This window comes from Mobula birostris, chromosome 9, assembly GCF_030028105.1.
Source record: "Mobula birostris isolate sMobBir1 chromosome 9, sMobBir1.hap1, whole genome shotgun sequence".
Lineage (NCBI taxonomy): Eukaryota > Metazoa > Chordata > Chondrichthyes > Myliobatiformes > Myliobatidae > Mobula > Mobula birostris.
Window position 1 is genome coordinate 152,829,109 of NC_092378.1, and position 27,595 is coordinate 152,856,703.

The window sequence follows — 27,595 nt, forward strand, 5'->3', positions numbered from 1 at the left end:
CAGGTCCTCAAGTCTTGGAAACATCCTTGTAAATTTTATCTGCACTCTTTCAATCTTATTGATATCTTTCTGGTAGGTGATCAGAACTGCACACAAAACTCCAGGTTAGGCCTCATCAATGTCTTATACAATTCCAGTATCACATCCCCACTCCTGTACTCAGTACTTTGATTTGTGAAGTCAAATGTATCAAATGCTCTTTTTACAACCCTGTCACAAGATCTTCTTCACCCCTTTCAGCTGCCTGTGGGACCAGGGATCAGTTTAAGGCAGCACTCTTCTACAAAAAGAACTACATATAACCATTGAAAGCAGCTCACAATGTGCCAATATAAAACAGGGCAGCAGTGGAGTAAAAGGTGTGAGATACATCATGTTTCTCCAGACTTCCACGATGGATATTTGTCCTCCAGAGACGCACCGCTACATGAATAAATGACTGACACTGCTGACTGGGACAATGATCTATATTTTATTAGCAGTGAATGTGCCAACACCACTTGGCCAGGTTACGGAATAAGTTTACAATTCATCAACAAACGGTGTGTTGGCCAGATTTCCGCTGGCAGCCATCGACTTCTTACCAGATACAAATTTCTTTGCGGCCTGCAAAACAGAACAATGTTTGTGTTAGGAAGCAGGAGGTTGCTCTAACTCCTGAGGCTGTCTGCCATCTCCAAAACCAGCTTCTTAAAAAGTCGCAGCAAAATATCAACTCTGCTTGATTTCTAGATGTCTGTCCCAACTGGTTTTACTGGCTAACGATCTGCATAAATGCAAATTGCTACTGGAAAGGTTAATTCTTCCATCCTGGTCAGTGATTACTTGTACCTAAGCTTCCACATGCCTGGTTGCCCCATGTACAGCCAGTGCTGTTGTAAGAAAGTAGCATCTATCATCAAGGACCCCCACCATCCAGACCATACTCTCTTCTTGCTGCTGCCATCAGGGAGGAGGTACAGGAACCTCAGGCCCTACACCACAGGTTCAGGAAGAATTATTTTCCCTCAACCATCAGGCTCTTGAACCAGAGGGGATAATTTCATTCATCCCAACAATGAACTGTTCCCACAACCTATCACTTTCAAGGACTCTTCATGTTCTCAATACTTATTGCTTGCTTGTTTGTTTGTTTGTTTATGTTTGTATTTGCACTATTTGATGTCCTTTGCACACTGGTTGTTTGTCCGTCTCTGTCGTGTGTGGTTTTTCATTGTTTCTATTGTGGTTCTTTGTATTTACTGTGAATGCCCGCAGGAAAAGAATCTCAGGGTTGTATGTGGTGTCATATACAGTGGTGCTAGAAAGTTTGTAAACCCTGTAGAATTTTCTCTATTTCTGCATAAATATGACCTAAAATGTGATCATATCTTCACGCAAGTCCTAAAACTAAACTTGTTCATTTATTTATTGAGAAAAATGATCCAATATTACACATATTTGTTGGAAAAAAATAACCTTTGCTTTCAGGAACTGCTGTGATCCCTTTGTTTAGTAATAACTTCAACCAAACGTTTCCAGTAACTGTTGATCAGTCCTGCACATCAGCTTGGAGGAACTTTAGACCATTCCCCCTTTCAAAACTGCTTCAAACCTGGGCTGTTGGTGGGCTTCCTTGCATGAACTGCTTGCTTCAGGTCCCTCCACAACATTTCCATAGGATTAAGGTCAGGGCTTTGACTCAGCCATTGCAAAACACGAATGTTCTTCTTTTTAAACCATTCTGCTGTTGATTTATTCTTGACTTTCGGATCATTGTCTTGTTGCATCATCCAACCTCTATTAAGCTTCAGGTGACAGACTGCTACCCTGACATTCTTCTGTAAAATGACTTGATTCAATTTTGAATTCATTGTTCACTCAACGATTGCAAGTTGTCCGGGCCCTGAGGCAGCAAAACAGCCCCAAACCATGATGCTCCTTCCGCCATGCTTCACAGTTGGTGCTGGTGCGCAGTGCCCTTTTTCCTCCAAACATCGCAGTGTGCATTTCTGCCAAAAAGTTCAACTTTTGTCTCATTTGTCCACAGAACATTGTCCCAGAAGCATTGTAGAACATCCATGTGGTCTTTTGCAAACTTGAGACATTCAGCAGTGGTTTTTTTTGGAGAGCAGTGGTTTCCTGTGTGATGTCCTTCCACGAACACCATTCTTGTTCAGTGTTTTTCTGAGAGTGGACACATGAACAGAGACAATAGCAAGTTCTAGAGATTTCTGCAGGTCTTTTGCTGTAACCCTCGGGTTCTTTTTCACTTCCTTCAGCATTGCACATTGTGCTCTTGGTGTGATCGTTGCAGGACAGCCACTCCTTGGGAGAGTAGCAACTGTACTGAGTTTCCAACATTTGTAGACAATTTCTCTTACTGTGGACTGATGAATACTCAGGTCTTTAGAAATGCTTTTGTAGCCTTTTTCAGCTTCATGCATCTCTACAATTCTTCTAAGGTCCTCTGAAAGCTGTTTTGATCAAGGCATGGTACACAAAAAGAGCAGAGCAGAGCAGGCTCTGTCAGTAACCTGACTTTGTGTATCTTTTTTTATAGGGCAGGGCACTTCTACAACCCACACCTCCAATCTCATCTGATTTGTAGAAGGCATTACCCCAGAGGTTCACATACTTTTCCCAACAAATACATGCAATATTGGATCATTTTTCTCAATAAATAAAGGAGCAAATAGAATGTTTTTGTGTTATTTATTTAATTGGGTTCTCTTTATCTAGTTTTAGTACTTGCGTGAAGATCTGAGCACATCTTAGGTCATACTTATGCAGAAATTGAGAAAATTTGAGGGTTCACAAACTTTGTAGCACCACTGTACGTACTTTGCTAACAAATTCACTGAACTTTGAACTCATTTCCTGACCGCCCGTGCAGTGTCGGAAGGTTAATCACAACCTGCCTGAGATTCACACCACCATCATACACAACCCACAGACACCCTCCCACCCTTGAGGTACAGGCTGAAGCCAAAACCCCCGATGATCACTCTGGGTGATTGTGACTCAGAGAGAAGAGGGTCACAGCTGCCGACAGTTGTACAATGCGGCTGCTCCAATATCACTGGGCCCAACCCAACATCATCAAAAGACTTTTAGTCCCTTGGACTCTGGGACTGGAAGTAATCTCAAATGAGATGTGAGGGGCAAGTTTTTAATTAAACGAACAGTGGGTGCCTGGGATTCATTTCCCACCACTATCTGTAAGGAGTTTGTACATTCTTTCCATGACCCTTTGGTTTCCTCCAAGTGCTTTGGTATGGGTTAGAAGATTAACTGGTCACATGGGTGAAATTGGGCGCCATGAGCTCAACGGCCCGGAAGGGATAGTTACCATATTGTATCTCTAAACTAAATTAGGAGACCTATGAGGGACTCTAAGAGATGTTTAGATAGGCACATGAATGTGAGGAAAATGACTGTGTAGGCCGAAGAGATTAGTTGGCTATTTAATCTCTAATTGGTACAGTATGACACAGTGGGCCGAAGGGCCTGTTCTTGTACTGTACTGTTTGATGTTCAATGTTAACCCTGTTGTTCCCGTTCTCAGCTGCTCTTTCTGCCTTTACAGAACGAATAACACTCTGTACTTTAAGATTAGCGATATCAGCCACATGTACATTGAAACATGCACTGAAAAGTACTGTTTGCATGAATGAACAATGATGTGCTGGAGGCAGCTCACACGAGTTGCCATGCTTCCGGGTCCAACATAACGTGCCTTCAACTTTCCAACCCTAACTGCTACGAATGTGGAGTATGGGAGCAAACTGGAGCCCCCGGAAAAAACCCACACTGTCACAGGGAGTACACACAAACTCTACAGGCAGCGAGGGAATTGAACCCTGATCACTGATAACGACACTATAAACCACTACGCTATGAGACCCATCATCCAAACATCCCACAGATTTAGTGAAATATTTTGGCTCTGGCTTTGTCAGGACTTCAGTCCCCATGTTCAGTCCTTACACAGAGGGTCAGAACAAAGACAGAGGCCCCCTCAGTCCTCACATAGTGCAACCCCTAACACACATGCTACACACACGGGGCAAGGTACTGACCAGCAGTGTGTGGCACCATTTAGATGGAGTGAACAGCAGTGAAGGCAAGGGGTGACTCAATGCTCAGGACCTCTCCCAGCCTGCTTGTTTTCTCTTCTCTCGTTCACAGAAGACTCAGAGGCCTAAAATCGGATCTGAACGATACCAACCACGACTCAGTTACTTACGTTCACCACGTCTGTAACGGTCACAGAGTCGACCCGCTGAACCAGTTCAGGGGTGGGCACGCATGTGCCGGTCAGCAGGGCCTGAGAGCCGATCTCATCCAGCAGCCCGTCCGACGTCTCAACGGCCATCAGGCACTTGGCTTTGAGCTGGCTTCTGCAAAGCAAACCAGTGTCCATCAGTGAAGAATTTCAGTTCTGGTGCCAGAAAATCACACTGCACCTTCCCCAGCAGGTGGGCTGGTAACCACAGAAAAGACCACGTCTCCCAGGAGCAGAATTAGGCCAGTCTGCCCATCTAACACCCTTCTGCCTTGGGAAAACAGCCAGCATACTCCAGGACCTCTCCAACCCCAGTAGATCTTTCTTCTTAATCCCCTCCTTCCTTCACAGAAGATACAAAGGGCTGAAAGCACAAAACTCCAAGCTGAAGAACAGCTTGTATTCCCCTGAACAGACCTCAAGCAGACTGAAAGATGAACCCCTGATCTTCTAATCTACCTCATCGTGACCTTCGTACTTCTTTTATTTCCTCTGTAGCTTTATTTTCTTTTCACTGCCTCACTGTACTTATGTATGGAATGACCTGCCGGACAACACACAAATTTGTTCAATATTTCTCGGTACATGTTCCAATAATACACCAATACTAATAGACAGGCCGGCCTGTGGAAGAACTGCAAACTTCCTGCACTGAATAACACATGGGAATTACGTGACAGACATGACAGCCAATACTTTCTCTTATCCAGATTTAATAATGTATCTGAATCTAAATTTCCCAGCCAGTCAAGTTCAGGTTCAAGTTTAATTGTCATTCAACTATACACATGAATACAGCCAAATGAAATAGTACTCTCCTGGGGACAAGGTACAAAACACAGCACGAAGCACATATAGTTATTACAGCAGAAAAACATAGTTACAGAAACAAAATATAGCCCAAATCACTGAGTGGCCTGGCCTGTAGATTGATGGTGCATGGGATATTGTCCAGGAGCCATGTTCCTGCAAGAACAAGTACGCAGCAGTTCCTCCTCATGCACGAGTGCAGACGCAGACAAACACGATCCGGCTTGTCTTTTGCCGAGCGAACACCGGAGGGCAGCACCAACGGGAGGCTGCAAACTCTGGGTCAAAATTTTAGGCCCAGTCAATTAACCATGCTACTCTACCCCAACAATTGTAAAGGAAAACAAAAGCTGCATAGCCACACGGAAAGAGCCTGTAAAGGAATGCTGGGCTGAACATCCTGTACGATGGATCTTTTTTCCTTTCCCACTTTATTAATTCTTACCTGTACCCGAATTACTCGTACAGACACTGATTGTTCTCCAGAATAAACACATCTGCCAAGAGGTCTCCAAACTGAAACACTAACTGTTCCTCCCTTGTGTTGACTATTCCCAGCATCTCCTGTTTTTTCCCATTTCTGGCTCACACCATAGGATTTATCCTCAGTGTTGTCTAATGTAACTTAAGCAACCCATTCTGTGTGCTCACACCCAGCAGTCAAGAATGAGCAGTCTTGGCACCAAAGTCTTAAAGCTACTGTGAAGGATAAGTTGTTGGACTTTACAAACACTTTTACTTTACCCTCTTTGAAAGGCTCTATATCGCTGAAGACCAGTATAAGACCATAATATTTGGCTTATGAGGCCAATTCATTGGGTATATTTGAAGTGGAGGGTGATATGTTCTTGATTAGTAAGGGCGTCAACGGTTAGGGGGAGAAGGCAGAGGAATGGGGCTGAGAGGGAAAATAAATCAAACATGATGGAATGGTGGAGCAAACAGGATAGGCTGAATGGCCTGATTCTGTTCCTTATGGCTGATTAATTATCCCTCGCAACCCCATTCTCCAGCCTCCTCCCCGTAACCTTTGACGCCCTGACTAATCAAGAACCTATCAACTTCTGCCTTAAATATATCCAATGACTTGGCCTCCACAGTCGTCTGTGATAATGAATTCCATAGATTCACCACTCTCTGGCTAAAGAAATTCCTCCTCATCTCTGAGCTAAAGGAACGGTTTCTAATTTGAGGCTGTGCCCTCTGGTCCAAGACTCTCCCACTATTGGAAACATCCTCTGCATGTCCGATCTATGTAAGCTTTATAATATTCAGTAGGTTTCAATGAGATCCCCCCTCATTCTTCTAAACTCCACCAAGTACAGGCTCAGAGCCATCAAATGCTCCTCAGACATTAACACTTTCATTCCCAGGATCATTCTCGTGAACCTTCTCTTGACCCTCTCCAATGCCAGCACATCCTTGTAAATTATTTGGTTTGGCACAACATTGTGGGCCAAAGGGACCGTTCCTGTGCTGTTCTATGTTCTAAAACTGGTCACAATACTCCGTGCAGTCTGATCTTTGCTTATAAAGCCTCTGCATTACATCCTTGTTTTTATATTCTAGTCTTCTCCAAATGAAGGCAGTTGCCTTCCTTACTGTTGAAATGAGTAGGTGGTGAAGTTACTAGGCTTACTTGGCACACGCCAGGTCATCCTCGGTGATATTGCCTTGAGCTACGTTTTTGACTTCAGCCAAGGCAGCCTTGATCACCTGGAATTCAAAGTTCACACATTTTACAATAAAAAAGAGCAAAAACAATTTTTAGTGATAATTACAAAATGAAATTCAGCCTTGATTTACCCAATTTCTGGTTTGCATACTTGACTAGAAGATTGAAACTACCAAGTTCAAAGTAAATTTATTATTGAAGTATGTACATGTCACTACATGCTATCCTGAGATTCATTTTCATGTAGGCATTTACAGAAAAATAAAGAAATAAAGAATCTATAAAAAACTACACAAGCAGCCAATGTGCAAAAGAAGGCACACTATGCAAATAAAAAAATAAATGAATCAATCAATCAATAAATAAATAAATAAATACCAAGAATGTGAGATTAAGAGTCCCTGAAAGTAAATCCATAGGTTGTGGGAACAGTCCAGAGTTGAGATGAATAGTTATCCTTTTTGGTTCAGGAGCTCGATGGCTGTAAGGTAATAACTGCTCTTGAACCTGGTGGTGTGAGCACCCACCACCCAATCCAGGCTCTCTTCTTGCTGCTGCCATCAGAAAGGAGGTACAGGAGCCTCAGGTCCTACACCATCAAGTTCAGGAACAGTTATTACCCCTCAACCATCAGGTTCTCGAACCTAGAAACAGAAAACCTACAGCACAATACAGACCCTTCGGCCCACAATGCTGTGCCGAACATGTTATATAGGCATCCGTTAGTCTCATGAGACCATGGATTTGTGCCCTGGAAGGTTTCCAGGGCGCAGGCCTGGGCAAGGTTGTATGGAAGACCGGCAGTTGTCCATGCTGCAAGTCTCCCCTCTCTACGCCACCGATGTTGTCCAAGGGAAGGGCACTAGGACCCATACAGCTTGGCACCGGTGTCGTCGCAGAGCAATGTGTGGTTAAATGCCTTCTTCAAAGACACAACACACTGCCTTCAGCCAAGGCTCGAACTAGCAACTTTCAGATTACCAGATGAACGCCTTAACCGTGTGACCACGCGTCGAATACGTACTTACTTTAGAAATTACCCTAGGGTTACCCATAGCCCTCTATTTTAATTAAGCTCCATGTACCTATCCAGGAGTCTCTTAAAAGACCCATCATATCTGGAAGATAACCTCACTCAACTTCACTCGCCCCAACAGTGAACTGTTCCAACAACCTATGGCCTCACTTTCAAAGATCCTTAATCTTATGTTCTCGATATTTATTGTTTACTTACAGTACTTATTATTATTTTGCTTGTTTTTTTCTTTCATTATATTTACTGTGAATGGTCACAAGAAAATGAATTTCAGGGTGATGTATATGTACTTCGATAATAAATTTACTTTTGACTTTTGTGCGCACAGAACGCTGTACTGTACTGTAATGTTCTATACTCCACCATGGAATATACGTACGTCACTTGCAGAAGCAGACTGTGAGATGGTGTAGATGCCAAACAGCCCAGAGTCAGAGTAGCCAGCATTGAATGCTGAAACCTGTTCATGGGAATATGTTGCAGGGCAAAGTCAGTCTTACTACATACAAATTTAAACAAAAACTCAAAGAGAGAAATCTCTTAGTACGGAAACCAAACTTACATCGAATGGCCCTGTATTTTTCTTTAGAATCGCCTGGTACAACTTGCTGGATGTGTTACTGCCCCATTTAACATAAGGGCCAGCAGCAAGAACCTGTTGTAAGACCCCGAATGAGAGGGCCTCAGGTGAACCAGCGGGTACACTCTCTGCCACCACAGCTGCATGAACTAGAGCATCTCTGTTCTCCTCACGGACTTCACCTGGAGACACACAGGTTTCAAATATCAACAAGGTATCAAGAGTGATCTTCACCAGTCCCAAGTCCACCTTTTACAAATACAATGATTCATGTTTAAATAAATAGTTGCAATGTGTCTATAGATTATAGAAACATTAAACTCATTATTGTAAACATTAAGTTTTTCTCATTTAATCTGCCACACTACAAAATTGTTTAAAATTGAAGATTGTTTAATGTCATTTCCAGTACGCAAGTGTAAAAGAGAACAAAATAATTGTTACTCTGAACCTGATGCAGCACAAAAACACAATAAACATAAATAAACAAGATAGCTTATATACATAGATTGATCATATGTCCATAAAGTGACGCTAGGCACAGGAGAGTCTGTACATAAGGTGACTGACAGGAAATGATAAAATAATGGTGGTTGGGGGTGTGGAGGGGTGGGTTAGTGGGTGGAGGTGTTGATCAGCCTGACTGCTTGGGGAAAGTAACTGTTTTTGAGTCTGGTGATCCTGGTGTGGATGCTACGTAGCCTCCTCCCTGATGGGAGTGGGATGAGCAGGGTGGGTGGGGTCCATCATGATATTACTGACCCTTTTTCGGCATCTTTGACCAAAGGTGATTCAAGACAGAATCAGAATCATTATCACTGACATGAAATTTGTTTTGTGGCAGCATTACAGTGCAAAACATACAAACACTACAAATTCCAAATATATATAAATGATCATTTCAGAGTTCTTCTCTGAAGAACATACATTAATATTGTCAGGATAAGTAGATGGAAATTCAACTCTTAGCCTAATTTTATTACCGTCTTACTTGACCCATTTAGAGTGGAGTTGATTCAGGCTCTGCAAGATTGATTACAATGAAATTAGTTGTGATGTAATTAAAACCTGAGGAACTCATTAGCAGAAGCACCTATACAGCAGCAAAATATCTCAAGTTAGTTCAAGGGAATTTTAGCAAAAACTGACATGGGGCCACAGGAAGATATAGGGAAAGAGGGAGACACAGACAGACAGATATGGGCAGACAGGGGGAGAGAGACAGAGACAGAAAGAGAGACTGACACACAGACAAAAATAGTTTTAAGGAGGGTATTCCAGAAATGCAAACCTGGCAGTTAACATCACTTTCATGAGGAGAGGGACAGTTTCTCCTAAAGGAACTCTGTGGTTAAAGCAGAACAATGTGGAACAGACGAATGCTCATATTACAAGAGAGGCATGGGTCACAAAGAGACAGAGTGTTCAAGGGAACACAGCATCAAGGCTGAGATCAGCCTATGTTGGGGCTTTAGGCTTTGAGCCATGTTCCTGTGTTTGATTCTGGTGTTCTTGGACCTGGTGCTCCCTGTGCTTTTTCCTGGAGGAGGAAAGTCAACCAGATGTTGACAAAGGACACAGTTAAGGTCCCAAATCTGGCCGTGTGCTTTCACCAGCTTCTCGTCCTGCCGTGGTAAAGTTACCTGTGTACACCGATCACACAGCTCACCTCCACGAAACTTGGCGGCAGTGCCTGGTGTGCCGATACCGCTCCTCATGTTGAAGTAGTGCTCACCCACCTGCTTCAAGACCTCGTGGCTCACACCTGTGGGTGCAGGGAAGCAACAGCATTAATGTACTAGACGCAAATCCTACCCTGGAATGCAACTTCAACTTCCTTCCTCACCACCATCCAGGCCCTTGCAGGTAAGACCATACCACATAATTCAGCCAGAGACTCATTCCACCGAGATGCAACACAGAGCGTCATAGGAAGTCATTCCTGCCTGTGGCCATCAAACTTTACAACTCCTCCCTTGGAGGGTCAGACACCCTGAGCCAATAGGCTGGTCCTGGACTTATTTCCTGGCATAATTTACATATTACTATTTAATTATTTATGGATTTATTACTATTTAATTATTTATGGTGCAACTGTAACGAAAACCAATTTCCCTCAGGATCAATAAAGTATGACTATGACTATAAGAGCAGAATTAGGCCATTTTGGCCCATCTAATATTCTCATTCCATCATGGGTGATTTATTATCCCTCTCAACCCCACTCTCCTGCCTCCTCCCCATAACCTTTAACACCCCAATTAATCAAGAACCTTAAATATACCCAATGACCTGTCCGCCATAGCTGTCTGTGGCAATAAATCCCACAGATTTTACCACTCTCTGGCTAAAGAAATTGGGGGTCTCACTAGGGAATAGGTCACAGAGGCCGGAGAATTAGGAAAAGGTATTGCTGATATCTGGAACATGATTACATCAGGGAGGAGGAATTATTGGAGCACACGAGGATGGACAAATCCCCAGAACCAGACAGGATCCATCCCAGTTCAGTAAAGGAAGCAAGGAAGAGATTGCTGGGTCTTTGACAGACCCTTTTACATTTTTAACCACAGGTAAAGTACCAAAAAACTGAACAATTGCTAATGCTCTCCCTTCCTTCAGAAAAGTCAGTGCTTCACATGGGAATCTATTGGCATCATTTATCAGCCCGGTGCACCCTCTCCTACATCAGTGAGACCTGATGCAAATTGGGGGCAATTTCATCCTCCAACCCACTCAGTGGTCAGCCATTTCCCATTTCCCCTTCCCATTCCCACACTAACCCCTCCGTCCATGGCCCCTTAAACTACTGAATCAAGGCTAAACATAAAAACTATCTATCTTGGTCGGATCAACCTGATGGCATCAACCACTCCCCTCTCTTCCTCCGTCGGCCCCCGTCGCCCACACGTTCCTCCCAATGGTTCCCCTCCCTACCTCATTTCTTTTATCCCGTGGTCCACTGTCCTCTCAGCCCTCAGTCACTTCCACCTAACACCTCGCAGTTTCTACTCCCTCCACTTTTAACTAGATCTACCTGCCACCACTTGCTCTCCCACCCTTTAATACCGGCTGTCTCCCCTCCCTTTCCCCAGTCCTGATGAAAGATCTCAACCCAAAACACCAACATGTTCTTCTCTCTAGCTGCTGCCTGACCTGCTGAGTCTTTCCAGTGCTGTGTGTACGTAACTTCAACATTGAACTCTTTAGAACAAGAATACTATGTGACATTTCTTCATCACTGTAATGGTATCCTACACAAAACATATATCACACTGAGTCCACACACAACATGCTGAAGGACCCCGGCAGGTATGGAGACAGACATGGTTCATTTTTATAAATTGCACATTGCACGCGACAACCAAAAATGTTTAAATCTGTTTGAGTGGCACGGCAGTTAGCATGATGCTGTTACCGCTTCAGAGTTCAGAGTTCAGAGTTCAATTCTGGTGTAGTCTGTAAAAGGTTTGTACGTCCTTCCCGTGAGTGTGTGGGTTTCCTCCAGGTGTTTCAATTTCTTCCCACAGTGTAAAGACGTACTAGTTCACAGAGCCATAAAAAAGTATAACACAGAAACAGGCCCTTTGGCCCACCTAGTCCGTACTGAGCCATTAATCTGCCTGGTCCCATTGACCTGCACCCGGACATTGGCTCTCCATAAATGTTGAAATCGAGCTCACATGCACCACTTGCCCTGGCAGCTCGTTCCACACTCTCACCACCCTCTGAGTGAAGATGTTTCCCCTCATGTTCCCATTAAACTTTTCACTCTTAACCCATGACCTCTAGATGTAGCCCCACCCAACTTAGCTAGTAGGTTAATTAGGCATTGTAAGTTGTTGTGTTAAATCAGGCAGAGTGGCTCATTGGGCAAGAGGGCATGTTCCGTGCTGTATCTGTAAATAAATAAATAGAATGTGACACTTACCCAGCCCAACAAGAGCCATCCTTCCTGTTGTGAAATTACTTTGTACAAATTGGTGCAGCTATGGACAGAAACAGCACACAGGCACATTAGGGACAATCCTCCAAATCTATCCCTTGAAGTATTCTCGTGGAGAGTCTTTCATTCTTACCTGGTCTGTTGTGTGCTGACCCATCATGAAAGACGGACAGTAGAGGGGATTACTCAGGGCATTACGATAAGCAGCAGCATGCAGGTTCTCCAGAACAGCTACAATCACAACAAAAATATCATTTGCTTTCCACAATCCAACCATCGGCTGGGCGACAGGTGACCCCAGCCACTATCAATACCCTTGGGCAAGGTGTGGCACCTGCTTAGCCCCCGATTAGGATCTTGTGAAGTCATGGGAGCAGCTGGTGGATGGTCGTATGAGCAGCTGGTGCATAATACAAGTCCTGGTTATACGACCACTGATACCAGGCAGAGATTCTGAAGAGTATTCATAATGGCTGGGGTCACCCATCTTGTAAAGACACTGGCAAACCACTCCTGTAGAAAAATTTGCCAAGAATAATCACAGTCATGGTAAGACTATGATCGCCCACGTCATACAACACAGCACATAATGAATGAATCCTGGGGAAAAGACTGTTACCATTCACCTTATCCAGGCCTCTCCTAGAAACATAGAAAACCTACAGCAGAATACAGGCCCTTCAGCCCACAAAGCTGTGCCGAACATGTCCTTACCTTAGAACTACCTAGGCTTACCCACAGCCCTCTATTTTTCTAAGCTCCTTGTATCCATCCAGGAACCTCTTAAAAGACCCTATTGTTTCTGCCTCCACCACCACCGCCGGCAGCCCATTCCACGCACGCACCACTCTCTGCGTAAAAAACTTACCCCTGACATCTCCTCTGTACCTACTTCCAAGCACCTTAAAACTGTGCCCTCTGGTGCTAGCCATTTCAGCCCTGGGAAAAAGCCTCTGACTATCCACATGATCAATGCCTCTCATTATCTTATACACCTCTAATTCTCTGTTGCTCCAAGAAGAAAAAGCCGAGTTCACTCAACCTATTCTCATAAGGTATGCTCCCCAATCCAGACAACATCCTTGTAAATCTCCTCTGCACCATTTCTATGGTTTCCACATCCTTCCTGTAGTGAGACGACCAGAATTGAGCACAGTACTCCAAGTGGGGTCTGACCAGGGTCCTATATAGCTGTAACATTACCTCTCGGCTCTTAACCTCAATCCCACAATTGATGAAGGACAATGCACCGTATGTCTTCTGAACCACAGAATCAACCTGCACGGCAGCTTTGAGTGTCCTATGGACTCGGACCCCAAGATCCCTCTGATCCTCCACACTGCCAAGACTCTTACCATTAATACTATATTCTGTCATCATATTTAACCTACCAAAATGAACCACCTCACACTTATCTGGGTTGAACTCCATCTGCCACTTCTCAGCCCAGTTTTGCATCCTATCAATGTCCCATTGTAACCTCTGACAGCGCTCCACACTATCCACAACACCTCCAACCTTTGTGTCATCAGCAAATTTACTAACCCATCCCTCCACTTCCTCATCCAGGTCATTTTTAAAAATCACAAAGAGTAGGGGGTCCCAGAACAGATCCCTGAGGCACACCACTAGTCACCGACCTCCATGCAGAATATGACTCGTCTACAACCACTCTTTGCCTTCTGTGGGCAAGCCAGTTCTGGATCCACAAAGCAATGTCTATAAGGTTGCCCCTCATTCTCCTGTGTTCCAAGGGATAAAGACAGAGCATGGCCAACCTCTCCCGATAACTTAGTCCCTCTAGTCCTGGCAACATCTTCATAATATTTTTCTGTACTCTTTCCACTTTAACCACATTTTTCCCAAAGCAGAGGGACCAAACCCATACACAGCTCTGCATGCGGCTTCACCAATGACTTATAAATTTCAGAGTACTCCCCAATGATGCTGAACCGTGGTGCTCTAAGACCAGCACTTCAGCATTTTGAAGGTCACATTACAAAATGGTTCTGTTATCTATCCAATGTGGGCCTATCAAACCTCACCTGTCTGAGGGTTCTGATAGGCAACGGCCTTGTCGAGTTCCAGCTTTGAACGGAGTTCCTTCAGTTCCCATGGCCTGAATTCCTGGGCGGTGGTAACGTTGATCAGATACTCCATCACTGTGTCACTGAGGGCAAAGAAAATCAAAGGTTAGAAAACCTGGACAATTGCATGTGAAGATTTAACATGGTGAAGCATCTCAGGTTTGTCAGAACAAGAGAAAAGATAAAATTATTAAACTAGAAACATATGCAGGAGTTAAAAGATGATTCATACAAATGGTGTCCACAAGTGAGTGGAAAATCAACAGCGTATAATCCACCCTATTAAAGTATTGGTAGTCAAGCAACAAAGGTTAAAACTAGACCGAAGTTAGACACCAGCCCAACTAATAGTTCCAAATCTGAGATCTACAGATTTTTGCCTGATGGAATATAAAATATAGAGACAAGAGTAAGTGATGGGGTTAAGGCACAGTAAGGCCTCAACACAGTGGATATGGAGAGGATGTATCCTATAGTGGGGGAGTCTAGGACCAGAGGGTACAGCCTCATATTAGAAGGACAACCCTTTAGAGCGGAGATGTGGAGGAATTTCCTCAGCCAGAGCATGGTGAATCTGTGGAATTCATTGCCACAGATGGCTGTGGAGGCCAAGTCATTGGGTGTACTTAAAATGGAGGTTGATACATTCTTAATTAGTCAGGGTGTCAAAGGTTACAGGAAGAAGGCAGGAGAATGGGGTTGAGGGAAAATAGATCAGCCATGATGGAATGGCAGAGCAGACTTGATGGGCTGAATGGCCTAATTTGCTCCAATATCTTATGGTCTTATTAACCATAAAGAATTGTGGAATAGAGTCAAGTGGTTCCCTCTTACCATTATATTTGCAACAATCAACAGTTTGCATACTTTCCCAACCTTCAGGAGGATTACAGTGGTCCAGTACTCACACATAGTCACGCATGCACTCCACCGTGTAGGTCATGTGTTCCCTGGTCGACGTCACACTGAAAAGAGCGGGAAAAGTCTGTCACTTCCGGATGCAGTGAACTGTAGTCAGGTGTAGTGCAGTGCTGTTTCTACAAACACAAGCTTGGGTGTTCCTGGCTTCAATCAACCCCTCTCACAGGCGGCAGCGAACCACAGCGTTAGCATACCACTTTACAGCGCACATGGTCAACAGGGACTCCACCTCTGTCTGCAAGGAGTTTGTACGTTCTCCTTGTGACCACCTGGGTTTCCCCTCACAATCCAAACGCTTATGGGTTAGGGTAAAGCAAAATGTGTTGTTTACATTAACTAACATAACCTAAGACGTGCCCGAGTTCTCCAGTGCATTCGCAGACTCATGGCTTCGGCCATTCGGCCTTGACCTCTGACTCCTGCTTCAGTCTTTGCTATCAAGCCCAGGAGTAACCGGTCAGGACTGCAAACTCCAGGCCTTGAACTCAGGATTCACCAACTCGCATAATTGGAAGGAGGGGATCACTGGCCCTCGTATGTCCTGCCCACACAGACCTCTGATCCCAATCCCCGCTGACCTGGGGAGACCATCAGCCTTTGTTCTCAGTGACACCCACAGACATCCTTTGTTACAAATCCACGTCGCTCAACTTCAAACACAGAGGGGAGGCCTAGACTCTGGCCTGAACTCCATCTCTAGAGACTTCTGTCTCTAAACCCTAACCTGACCCCTAAACTCCCTTCTCCATCCCCAAATTTGTCACTATGAACCAAAAAAAACACAACCAAGCCCGAGCCAACTTCTCGACAGAGGCCACAGCTTGGCGCCATCTTGAACCAGCAGCATCTATTAAGACTATACAGGAAGACAAGAGCTTTGGATTAGCAGTGTGTCTGAAAAACCGTACCTCTGGTGGTAGAGTACTGTGATCGACATACTGGGAATTTTCTGAAATATAACACAAAGCCACCACCTTCTGCATCAAGTCGACTCTTATCTTTTGAGGTCGAACTACATGCTGTGGCATTCTACTGTGCTAGAAACAGCCCCAACACTGACTTACTGGCAAGTACAGAAAATATGCAACAATTAAGTAAATTTACCTCAGATTGCCCCCAATTCCTTCAATGCCACGGGTTATTCTGAACGACGATACTCCCTTGGTGGTCTGTTGATCAGAACAGGTTTTGCATAAGTGATTGCAGTTAACTTCAAGGGAAGCTCTGAACTTGTCAAGAAAGAGGTATTAACAACTGATTTGGGCCCCTTTTCTAAGAAAGGATGTGCTGGCATTGGCGAGTGTCCAGAGGACATTTACGAGAATGATTCTGGGAATGACAGTATTAATGTATGAGAAGTGTTAGATGGCTCCGGGCTTGTACTTGCTGGAGTTTTGAAGAATGAGGGGGGATCGCATATGGAGAGGATGTTTCCAATAGTGGGAGCCTGGCACCAGAGGTTCAGCCTCAGAATTCTAAGACATTGCTTTAGAACAGAGATGAAGAGGAATTTCTTTAGCCAGAGCGTGATGAATCCGTGGAATTCATTGCCACAGATGGCTGTGGAAGGTATATTTAAAGCAGAAATTGATAGCTTCTTGATTGATTAGGAGTTAAGGGTTACAAGAATGCAGTTGAGAAAAAAAATTCAATCATGGCAGAGTAGATTCAATGGGCTCCTATATCTTACGGTCTTTAATAAAACTTGAACTTTTACAAGCCTAGTTAATGTCCCATTAATCAAAATAAGAAAGATGAAAGACATTGTGAAAAAGCTTTATAGAAATTTCCGATGAACTGGCTTTTCTGTTGAACTTTACTCACCAAGTCGGCTGCCAGCCGGAGGGCATGAGTGATGCCCAAGTTCCCAGGTCTCTCATATCTACTGCCCGCCTTTATAAATACTCCAATCTTCGAGGTTGGAGAGTAATTCTCCAGGGAGGCTATCACCAATCCATTTCGCAATTCGGACACCTACAATAGAGGAACTGGATTAATATAAAGGCTTTATTCTCCATGTCACCAGAGACTCTACAGATGAACCGTGGAGAGCATTCTAACTGGTTTCATCACCATCTGGTCTGGAGGGGGTCACTGCAAAGGATCAGAAAAAGCTGCAGAGGATTGTAAAGTCAACCAGCTCCGCACTGGGCACTAGCCTCCCCAGCACTGAGGATATTGTCAAAAAGCAATGCCACAAGAAGGCAGCACCCATCATGAAGAACTCCCATCACCCAAGATACGCTCTCTTCTCATAAACCTGAAAACCCACTCTCAATGTTTCAGGAACAGCCTCTTCCCTTTGAATTGATAAAGAATCCATAAACACTACCTCAGTATCTTTTGCTCTCTATTGCACAACTTTTAAAATTTTATATACATTTTTATTGTCATTTCTATTATTCTTTATGTCTTGCGCTGTGGTGCTGCCACCAAACTTCATAACGTCAGTGAGAATAAATCCGATTCAGATTCGAATGCTAAAGCCTGACTATGTTTCTTGAGAAACAACTCGTTTCCCTTTGTCCCAATTTGGTTACACCGTTTGTTTGGTGGTCAGGTAACAGCCGATGTGTGACAGAGGAGATCACCTGACACTGAAATCAGAGAGTTCAAGTTCACTGACATCTGCCTGTACAACTGAACAAAACAACCACGGTGCACCCACAGAACATATACCACACACAGCACATCAAACAGAACTTTACCACAAACCAGTTAATAAAATATAACTCAAAATGCACGTAGTGTGTAGCACAGGTAAGCAGTAAACAGCTCGCTGTCATAGTGACGAGACCTCGGTGGTCTCCCTGCCCGAGGGAAGAAGCCGTTACCCAGTCTGACAGTCCTAGACCTCTTTCTGGACAGCAGTGGGTCGGAGATTGTGAGATGGGTGGTAGGGATCCTCAACGATGCTTCTGGCCTTATGCCTACAATGTTCCTGGTAAGTGTCACAAATGGGGGGTGGGGGGGAGATCCTGCTGATTCTCTCAGTGGTTTTTACTATCTTCTGTAGGGTCTTGCAGTCCGATGCCTCGCAGTTTCTGTTCCACACCACAATGCAGCCGGACAAGACACTCTTGATGTGCTCCTGTAAAAAGCTGTTAGAATGGGAGTGGGGAGCCTTGCATGTCTCAATCTCGCGTCGTCTCTTCTGTGTTTCTGATGAGGTGTTGTGGGTCCAGGTTAGATTGTCTGTTACATGCACACCAAGCAACTTTGTGCTCTTCATTCTCTCCATGGCAAAGCCATTGATATACAATGGAGACGAATACAGTCCTGACGAAGGGTCTCGGCCTGAAACGTCGACTGCACCTCTTCCTAGAGATGCTGCCTGGCCTGCTGCGTTCACCAGCAACTTTTATCTGTGTCCCTTAATGATCTTATATGTTTCAATAAGATCCCCTCCCAGCCTTCTAAATTCCACAGTATACAAGCCCAGTCGCTCCAATCTTTCGACATATGACAGTCCCGTTCTATACTGGCGACACATGCAGGCTGCCCCCAGCACAGCCTCAGACTGTGTTGGTCAGTGACCTAAACAACGTATTTCACTGCATGTTTCGATGTGCATGTGATAAATAAAGCTAGTAACGTGATGTTAAGATCTTGTCCATTGTAATTGAAAAGGTGGGAATATTCACCCACACAAAGATTGTTGAATGATTCAAAGTAGAGTTATTACCAAAGTAGGTTTTGTACAACGCCGAGATTTGCCTTCTCCACAGACAGCCACAAAACAAAGAAAGAGTACCATGGAGCCCTTCAAAGAAAAACATCAAAGCCCCAAAACGCAATTGTGACGAAAAACCAAGTTATCAGAAGATTGATGCTGATGAGAGAGATAAGAGACAAAGGGAGAAGCGTTCGAAATGTTAATGAGAGAGGAGAGAGACAGAAACATAGAAACATAGAAAATAGGTGCAGGAGTAGGCCATTCGGCCCTTCGAGCCTGCACCACCATTTATTACGATCGTGGCTGATCATCCAACTCAGAACCCTGTACCAGCCTTCCCTCCATACCCCCTGATCCCCGTAGCCACAAGGGCCATATCTAACTCCCTCTTAAATATAGCCTATGAACTGGCCTCAACTGTTTACTGTGGCAGAGAATTCCACAGATTCACCACTCTCTGTGTGAAGAAGTTTTTCCTCATCTCAGTCCTAAAAGGCTTCGCCTTTATCCTCAAACCGTGGCCCCTCGTTCTGGACTTCCCCAACATCGGGAACAATCTTCCTGCATCTAGCCTGTCCAATCCCTTTAGGATTTTATACGTTTCAATCAGATCCCCCCTCAATCTTCTAAATTCCAACGAGTACAAGCTTAGTTCATCCAGTCTTTCTTCATATGAAAGTCCTGCCATCCCAGGAATCAATCTGGTGAACCAGATTAACGAAAAGAGACACCAGTCTGAGTATTGACAGACCGGTTGCTTTGAACCTGAACTGTTTGAAGTTTGATGGACTGGCGATACCCCAGCAGGGGGATAAAAAGGGACAGGTTCGCTAAGGCACGACAGACACCATGAGATCACGAGATAACGAGACCCTGGAAGAGCGGTGTGCCCCCACAAGTTGGTGAGAGTTTTGGAAGTCTGGTCGCGGGACCGACCATAGACGCACAGGGTGAAAAGTTACGGTCGGCGGGAACCTGGTGTGTGTGTGTGTCCACCCTTGCCTGGGTGCCGGGTTCACCGCGGAAGAACGGTCGTATCTGGAACCGAGGGGTCACAGTCCATGACCTCAGAAGACATTAAAAGGGCTCGCCCGAAAGCTAACTGCAAGGAACATCAAAGGTCTGTTTGAATTGAAATTTGCATTTGCTCTCTCTCTCTCTCTCTCCAACAGCACAACAGCGATTACTGCGAACTGTACTCAGCTGAACTGAACTCTGTGTCACTTGAGACTGATCATTTTACCCCTAGACTGCGATAGAGCTTGATTGATTCCTATTACCCTAGTTCTGTGTACATGTGTGTTTTATCATTGCTAACCTGTTGCATTTATATCCTTACGATTAGAGCACTGTGTTACTTATTTCTTTAATAAAACTTTCTTAGTTCCAGTAATCCAGACTCCAACTAAGTGGTCCATTTCTGCTGGTTTGGCAACCCAGTTACTGGGTAGGTAACACAATAAAAACAAGAATTTGTGCAAACGTTAACAGATTAACACTGTAGTCACAGTGCAAGTGGAGGTGACAGCAACCTCGAAGGTGTGTGGCACACTACCCACGGACATCGGCCTCTGCAAGATCCAACATTCCACTTTATCACACGTACATCGAAATGCCTTTTTCTGTCAACAACCAGCACACCCGGCGATGTGCTGGGGGCAGCCCACAAGTGCCACCCAATATTCTGGCACCAACATAGCATGCTCACACAGAACACAACAAGCAACAAAACATGAACGGAGATGTCTGGAGACGCTGGAGATCCAGAGCAACGCACACAAAATGCTGGAGGAACTCACCAGGTCAGGCAGCGTCTATGGAAATGAATAAACTGTCAACGTTTTGGGCCAAGACCCTTCTTCAGGACTGAAGCAACAAAACAACAACAAAATCTGTTCTCCCCTCCCTCCCAGCTACCCACATTCACGGTCCTTTAACCCCCAGATGGTCCTCCAGTCTTGGAGAGGGCGTAGTCTCTACACCTCCCTCAGAATGTTGGTGGAACCACACTACTGGAATGTACGTTGTGACAGATGTTGACTGACCTCAGGCACCTGGGGTGGGAGCTTCTCTGTGGCTGCTGCGTGCTCACTCTTGAGCGCGGATTTCACGGAGTAGAACCTCTTGGTCTGAAATTGAAAATTCACTAGAATCAGTGTGGAAAGAAGCATTCTCAAACGGCAATCCATCGAACTGGAATGATCAACAACGCCTTATAAAAGAAACAAAAATTGCTGGAGAGAAATTAGAGGGTAAAATGGATGAGAATATTAGGAAAGAAAAGGAAACAGAAAGAGGAATAGGCTATTCAGCCCTTCAAGTCTGACCTGCCATCCACTTAGATCAAAGTTGAACATCAGAATCAGAAGCTGTTTTTTATCACTGACATGTCATGAATTTTGTTTTGTGGCAGCAGTACAATGCAATACATAAAAATATTTACTATATTACAATAAAAAATATATAAAAAATAAACTAGTAGTGCAAAAACAGAGCAAAGTAGTGAGGTGGTGTTCATGAACTGTTCGGAAATCTGATGGCAGAGTGGACGAAGCTGTATCTAAAACATCGAGTGTGTGTCTCCAGGCTCCTGTCCCTCCTCCCAGCTGGTAGCAATGAGAAGGGGGCATGTCCTGGGTGCCGGAGGGTGGGGTGGGGGTCCTTGATGATGGATGCCTCCTTCCTGACGCACTGCACTTTGAAGATGTCCTTGATGCTGGGAAGACTAGAGCTCGTGATGGGGCCGGCCGAGTTCCCAACCGTCTGCAGCCTTTTCCGATCCCGTGAGGAATGTTTTAGGAATTCCGCCCTCTTTGCCATAAACACTGCCCACTATTTTCTTCTCTTTTCGCACTACTTATATTTTATATATTCATACTATAATTTAGTAATTTAATGTATTGCACCGTACTGCAGCCACAAAAGATATTTCATGAGACATATCAGTGATAATAAACCCGATTCTGATTCCCTAGGAAAGTCTGAATGCTTTCACCCTATCTGTGCCCTTCGCGATTTTAAACACTTGATTACACAATCACCTTGATAAAATATCCATAACAACTCAAAATACTCAGCAAGAATGAGATCAAAGAGCCCAAGGCAGCTGAGCCCCTTCGTTGGTAGGGGTCAACCATGAGACTTGCGTCCCAGCTGTCCACCTGACACACGAGCCAGAGCAATACGATACGGAGAGCGAGCTGCTCTCCCCCTCCACACAGCTGATGAATCCACAGGAACGGCAGAAACCGATACAGTTTGGCACCAGCGGCGTCGCAGGAGTTGCCGGTCAGCGTTGAACTCAACGCAGGACTGCCTTAGGGACTCCAGCTCCGGATTTTTCCCTCGGGGTTTACTCCCGAAGCCTTCCGCGTGAATGGGTGTAGCTGCAAGGCAGTGGAGGTTTGAGATCAGAGTTTTCCTTCTCCAAGGTGAGCTGCCTGTCACAGCTGAAGAATACCACCTGCCCAAAGCAGATGCCGGTAACCTGCCTTTGCCCCTTCAGTAGAAACTTTTCCACCAGGGAGCTGGACTTGGCTGTCAGAGGTTATTTGAGATGCGCGCCACTGAGAGCATTTAATAGAAGTGGAAGCCTGTCCCCATTACCACCACCGATTATAACAACCGTAAGGAACCAGCCTGAAGGACCACTGAGGTAAATGACCAAAATCTTACTTAACGTCACTGTCACTCGCTCCCCGACATGACTGTAAATGTACCCACTCGGGAACTGCAGTGCCTCAAGAAGGGGCACCACAGTAACGCATTAGTTAGTGCGACGCTGTTACAGCCTGGCCCGTTCCAGAGCTTGGAGTTCAATTCCAACACTGTCTGTAAGAAGTCTGTACATTTCCCCCAATGACTGCATGAGGTTCCTCCGGGTGCTCCAGTTTCCGCCCACAGTCCAAAGCTGTACCAGTTAGTAGGTTAACTGGTCATTGAAAAGTGACCTGAGATCAGGCTGGGTGGTGTGGCTCGTTGGACCAATGGTGACCGGTTGTAGAGCCTCTTGTCTGCTTTAGTCTTTATAATGGTTGAATGTTGTTTCATTGTTGCTCGTCCTGCCAACACAACAAAGTTCCTAATCCATGGAAGTGTATACGACAACTAAAGTTAACCCTTGATCCTAATGAAAGATTTCAACCCAAAATTTTGGCAATTCTTTACCGTGCCCCCCCCCCCCACTTCCTCGGCCACACAGATGCTGTTCAACCTGCTGAGTATCTTGAACAGTTTGTTCATTGCCGGGCAATTACACACTGCCAGCCAGCAATCCCTTATCCCTTGGATAAATAGATTCTAAGCTGAATAGAACAACACAGTGCATGAACAGGCCCTTCGGCCCACAGTGTCTGTGCTGATCCGGATGCACACCTGGGTCACAGAGTCATAGAGCAATACAGCAGGCAAACAGGCCACTCAGCAATGTGATAGCCACCAAAATATTTGCATTCACCCGCACTTGGTCCATATCGCTCCGAATTCTCCTATCCATGCAAGACATAACATACAGGAGCAGAATTCGGCCATTCAGCCCATTGGGTCTGTTCTGCATTCAATATTGGCTGATTTGTTATCCCTCTCCAATCGTCTGCCCTCTCCCCTTAATCTTTAATGCCCTGACTTATCAAGAACCTATCAACTTTTGTCTTAAATATATGCAATAACTTGGCCTCTGCCACCACCTGTGTAAATGAATTCCACAGACTCACCACCCTCTGGCTAAAGAGATTTCTCCTCGTCCCTGTTCTAAATGGATGTCCCTCAATTCTGAGGCTGTGCCCTCTGGTCCTAGACTCCCCCACATCGAAAAACCCTCTCCACATCCACTCTATTTGGGCCTTTCAACATTCATAGGTTTCAATGAGATTCCCCCCCCCACCCCACCCCCGTTCTTCTAAACTCCACTGAGTACAGGCCCAGAGCCATCAAACACTTCTCCAAACATCTTTTACATGTTGAGGATGCTCGAGGAACACAGTGGGTCAGGCAGCATCTACTGAGTGAAATGCACAGTCAAGACAGTTAAGGGACCCTTAATCAGGACTGTCAGAGGAACACAGTGGGTCAGGCAGCATCTGTGAAGGAAGAGACATTTCAGATCACAAGCAACACAGAAAGCGCTGGAGGAATTCAACAGGTCAGCCAGCACCTCCGGAGGGAAAGTAAAGGTCAAAGTTTCAGGTAAATAGCCGTCATCTGGCCAGGGAGAAAAGGAGTGGGAGGGAGGGGGAGAGAGGGGAGAAGAGAATTAATGGGAGGGTGATGAGCAGGAGAAAGAGATAGACTGAAGAGGGCCATGTGGATCTAAAGAAAAACAGGGTAATGGGTGGGGGTTATCAAAAGTACGGCATTCATGCTGTCTGGTTGGAGACTGCCCACGCAGACCGTAAAACACAGGAGTAGAATTAGGCCATTCGGCCTATCAAATATGTTCCTATTTCCTCAAAGAATTCCAACAGGTTTGTCCGGCAAGATTTTCCTTCAAGGAAATGCTAACTTTAGCCTATTTATCAACTGCCTCCAAGCACCCCAAAACCTCATCCTTAATAATAGGCTCCAACATCTTCCCCACCGCTGAAGTCAGGCTAACCGGCCTATAATTTCCTGTTCTATGCCTCCCTCCCTTCTTAAAGAGTGGACTAACATTTGCAATTGTCCAGCCCTTTAGAACCATTCCAGAAATCTAGTGATTCTGGTAGGATCATTACTAATGCCTCCACAATCTCTTCAGCTACCTCGTTCAGAACCCTGGGGTGTAGTCCATCTGGTCCAGGTGATTTATCTACCTTCTCAGACCTCTTGCACCTTCTCCTTAATCGAAAGCAACCACTCACACCTCTGTCCCTGACACTTACACCTTTCCACCTTTCTGTCAGTGTCTTCCACAGTGACACTGTTTGTTCCCCTTTCCAGCGGTCCGATATCCATTATCACCTCTCTTTTACACTTAAAATACTGAAAATACTTCTGGTATCCTTCTTTTGAGTAACATGAGAGACTTTTTCTCTAATTTATATTGAGCCGCAACCTGTTATTGATAGAGCTGGTAGACAGGCATGTTGGTGTGGGAGTGGTCAGTGAAATTAAAGTGGGTGACCACGGCGATACGACAGCAGCAGTGAAGCCACTGGGCACCCAAATTGTGTCTGGCCTCACCATTAAGGGTTCAGGACACAGTTCTCCATATTGCTTCAAAACTTGAGATAGGGAAATTTTTCAGCCATAGGGTGGTGAATCTGTGAAATTCATTGCCATGGAGAACTAGGAAGACCGTTTTTGCGGGTGTAATTAAGGCAGAGATCGACAGGTTCTCCATTGGTAAAAGAGGAAGGCGGGAGAATGACGTTTTAAAACAGTCAGGCAGACTCGATGGCCCGAATGGCCTAACTCTGCTCTTATATCCGTATGACCTGAGAGTATCTGCAGTCTCTTGTGTCTCGGTGTCTGCAGGTGAGAGGGGAGGGCATAAGCAGTTATGGAAGGATTAGAAATTGCTGTTGCACCTCCTCACGCAACGAGGACCTCGGGTATCCTTCCCCAAGAAGCCGGGTGCTGGGACACCCGTTAACGGCGTTAACCTTTGCAATCCCACAGACTCCGGGCGGTTCGGAGCCGCTGCCTCTGCGGGACGGGTGCCGGTACTGCTGCCTGGCCGCCCAAACACCAAACGGGCGGATCTGGGCTCCGCCGGCCGCCCGGTGACCTTCACCCAGCGGCCCGAGGCCATCCCATAAACCGGGCCTCCGGCAGCCAGGTTTCCGCTGTGTTTAACAGCAGAATGAAGAATTCCGAGCCGCGGATGGAGCCCTGATAGCGGGATGCTGAGACTCCGAGCCCGGGAGACCGAGGCCGGCGGACACCGACCAAGGCCGCGGGCGGCGCTCAGGGTCACCGCTTCATTCTTCGCTCGCCGCACCACCCAGATCCCGGGCCACACGGCTGTTCAAACAGCGACTCACCCACGGGAGGGGAGACTGACAAAGGATCACTTACGGCGAGGTTTGTGAGCGCAGAATTCACCCTCCTCACCGACCTCATCGTCCCTGCGTCGCCCGCTGGTGCTCGGGACACACAGTATGGCGACGGTGATCCTCCAAGACACACACAGTATGGCGGCGGTGATCCTCCAAGACACACACAGTATGGCGGCGGTGATCCTCCAAGACACACACAGTATGGCGGCGGTGATCCTCCAGGACACACACAGTATGGCGGCCGTGATCCTCCAAGACACACACAGTATGGCGGTCAAGCTCGCCAAGACACACACTATGTTCAAAGGATGAAGTAAATCTATTATCTAAGTACTTATATGTCACCATATACAACCCTATAATTCATTTTATTGCTTGCATACTCAATAAATCCAAAACACCATAACAGAATCAGTGAAAAACCGGATCAACAGGGCGGACAGTCAGTATGCAAAAGACAACAAATTGCTAATACAAAAAAGAAAGAAAATAAGTAATAGCAATAATAAATAAATAATCAAAACATATAGAGAATACGAGATGAAGAGCCCTTTAAAGTGAATCCATAGGTTGTTGGAACAGTTCAGTGATGGAGCCAGTGAAGTTACCCCCACTGGTTCAGGAGACTAATGGTTGAGGGTTAATAACTGCCCCTGAACTTGGTATGGCCACACACACAAAGTATCCTTCACAAATTTTATGGAACCAGTTGTTAGAGAGTAAATCATTTGTAAGTAGCATTTATATAGCGCAGAATGGGAATGCTGATCAGGTTAGGGCAGATCCATGGGAGAATCATCAGGCTGAAAATATCTTGTCAGAAGTTGCCTGAGTTATTATCCAAAGACTAGAGGAATGGGGACATACTAATAATTAAGAGATTTGCTGAGGTAGACGCAGTGTACAACAAAATTTTGGGCTTGCAGTCTCATAGGATGAGTGTGGGAGCTATTTAAGACTCAAATTATGTAAATATTTGTAAATACTACTCCACAGGGCTGCAGATTCACAGAATTCATACAAAACAGATCAATACATTTCTGAGAATTAATTTGGAGATAAGGCAGCAAAATAAAATTTAAGGTAGATCAGCCATTATTTTGTTGAATGATGATCTACTCTTACATCCATAAAGTTTCATTAAAGCAGAAATCAGTTCACAATAGAACCTTTAGATGGCACATCACAGGTGTGGAGTGAAATCCCAATGGGTCTGAAACACTAGCTCGTTTCTCCATTTGCTATTGCAGTTGCATTCACTGAACATTTCCAGCAGGATTTATTTTCAAAACATTCAGCACCATGTTCTTATTTCAATGTGAAGGAGCATACAACTTAATACTTCTGAAGTTTAATTCAAATAATTATGAGACATTGCATTTTAGAATGTCAAATGAAGGTAGCAATGGCAGGGCCTGGGGAACGTTGTAGACAGATGGACCTGGAGTTTCAGGTACATGGTTCCCTAACAGTGGAGTCATGGTGGTAAACACAGGAGATTTCGCAGATACAGGAAATCCAGAGCAAAACATACAAAATATTGGAGGAACTCAGAGATCAGGCAACATCAATGGAGAGGGATAAATAGTCGAAGAAGGGTTTTGGCTCTTCTGGCCTTCA

General features: G+C 45.1%; 1 protein-coding gene across 2 annotated transcripts; it reads right to left on the reverse strand.

Moving 5' to 3' along the window:
• Positions 1 to 453: 453 nt before the first annotated feature.
• uqcrc2b (ubiquinol-cytochrome c reductase core protein 2b) lies at positions 454 to 26,101 on the reverse strand. 2 transcript variants are annotated; one of them, XM_072269177.1, is made up of 14 exons: positions 25,995 to 26,101; positions 21,044 to 21,127; positions 17,147 to 17,296; positions 16,427 to 16,491; positions 15,310 to 15,366; positions 14,360 to 14,484; positions 12,448 to 12,545; positions 12,300 to 12,357; positions 10,038 to 10,133; positions 8,351 to 8,550; positions 8,168 to 8,248; positions 6,717 to 6,793; positions 4,229 to 4,382; positions 454 to 606 (listed from the first exon to the last, which is right to left on the reverse strand). In XM_072269177.1, the coding sequence occupies exons 1-14, from the start codon at positions 26,037 to 26,039 to the stop codon at positions 523 to 525; spliced, it is 1,374 nt and encodes a 457-aa protein (XP_072125278.1). In that variant the 5' UTR covers positions 26,040 to 26,101; the 3' UTR covers positions 454 to 522. The 2 variants fall into 2 exon arrangements, with proteins under 2 accessions (XP_072125278.1, XP_072125279.1); XM_072269178.1 differs by lacking the exon at positions 21,044 to 21,127 and having other exon boundaries at positions 25,995 to 26,089.
• Between the last annotated feature and the right edge of the window lie 1,494 nt (positions 26,102 to 27,595).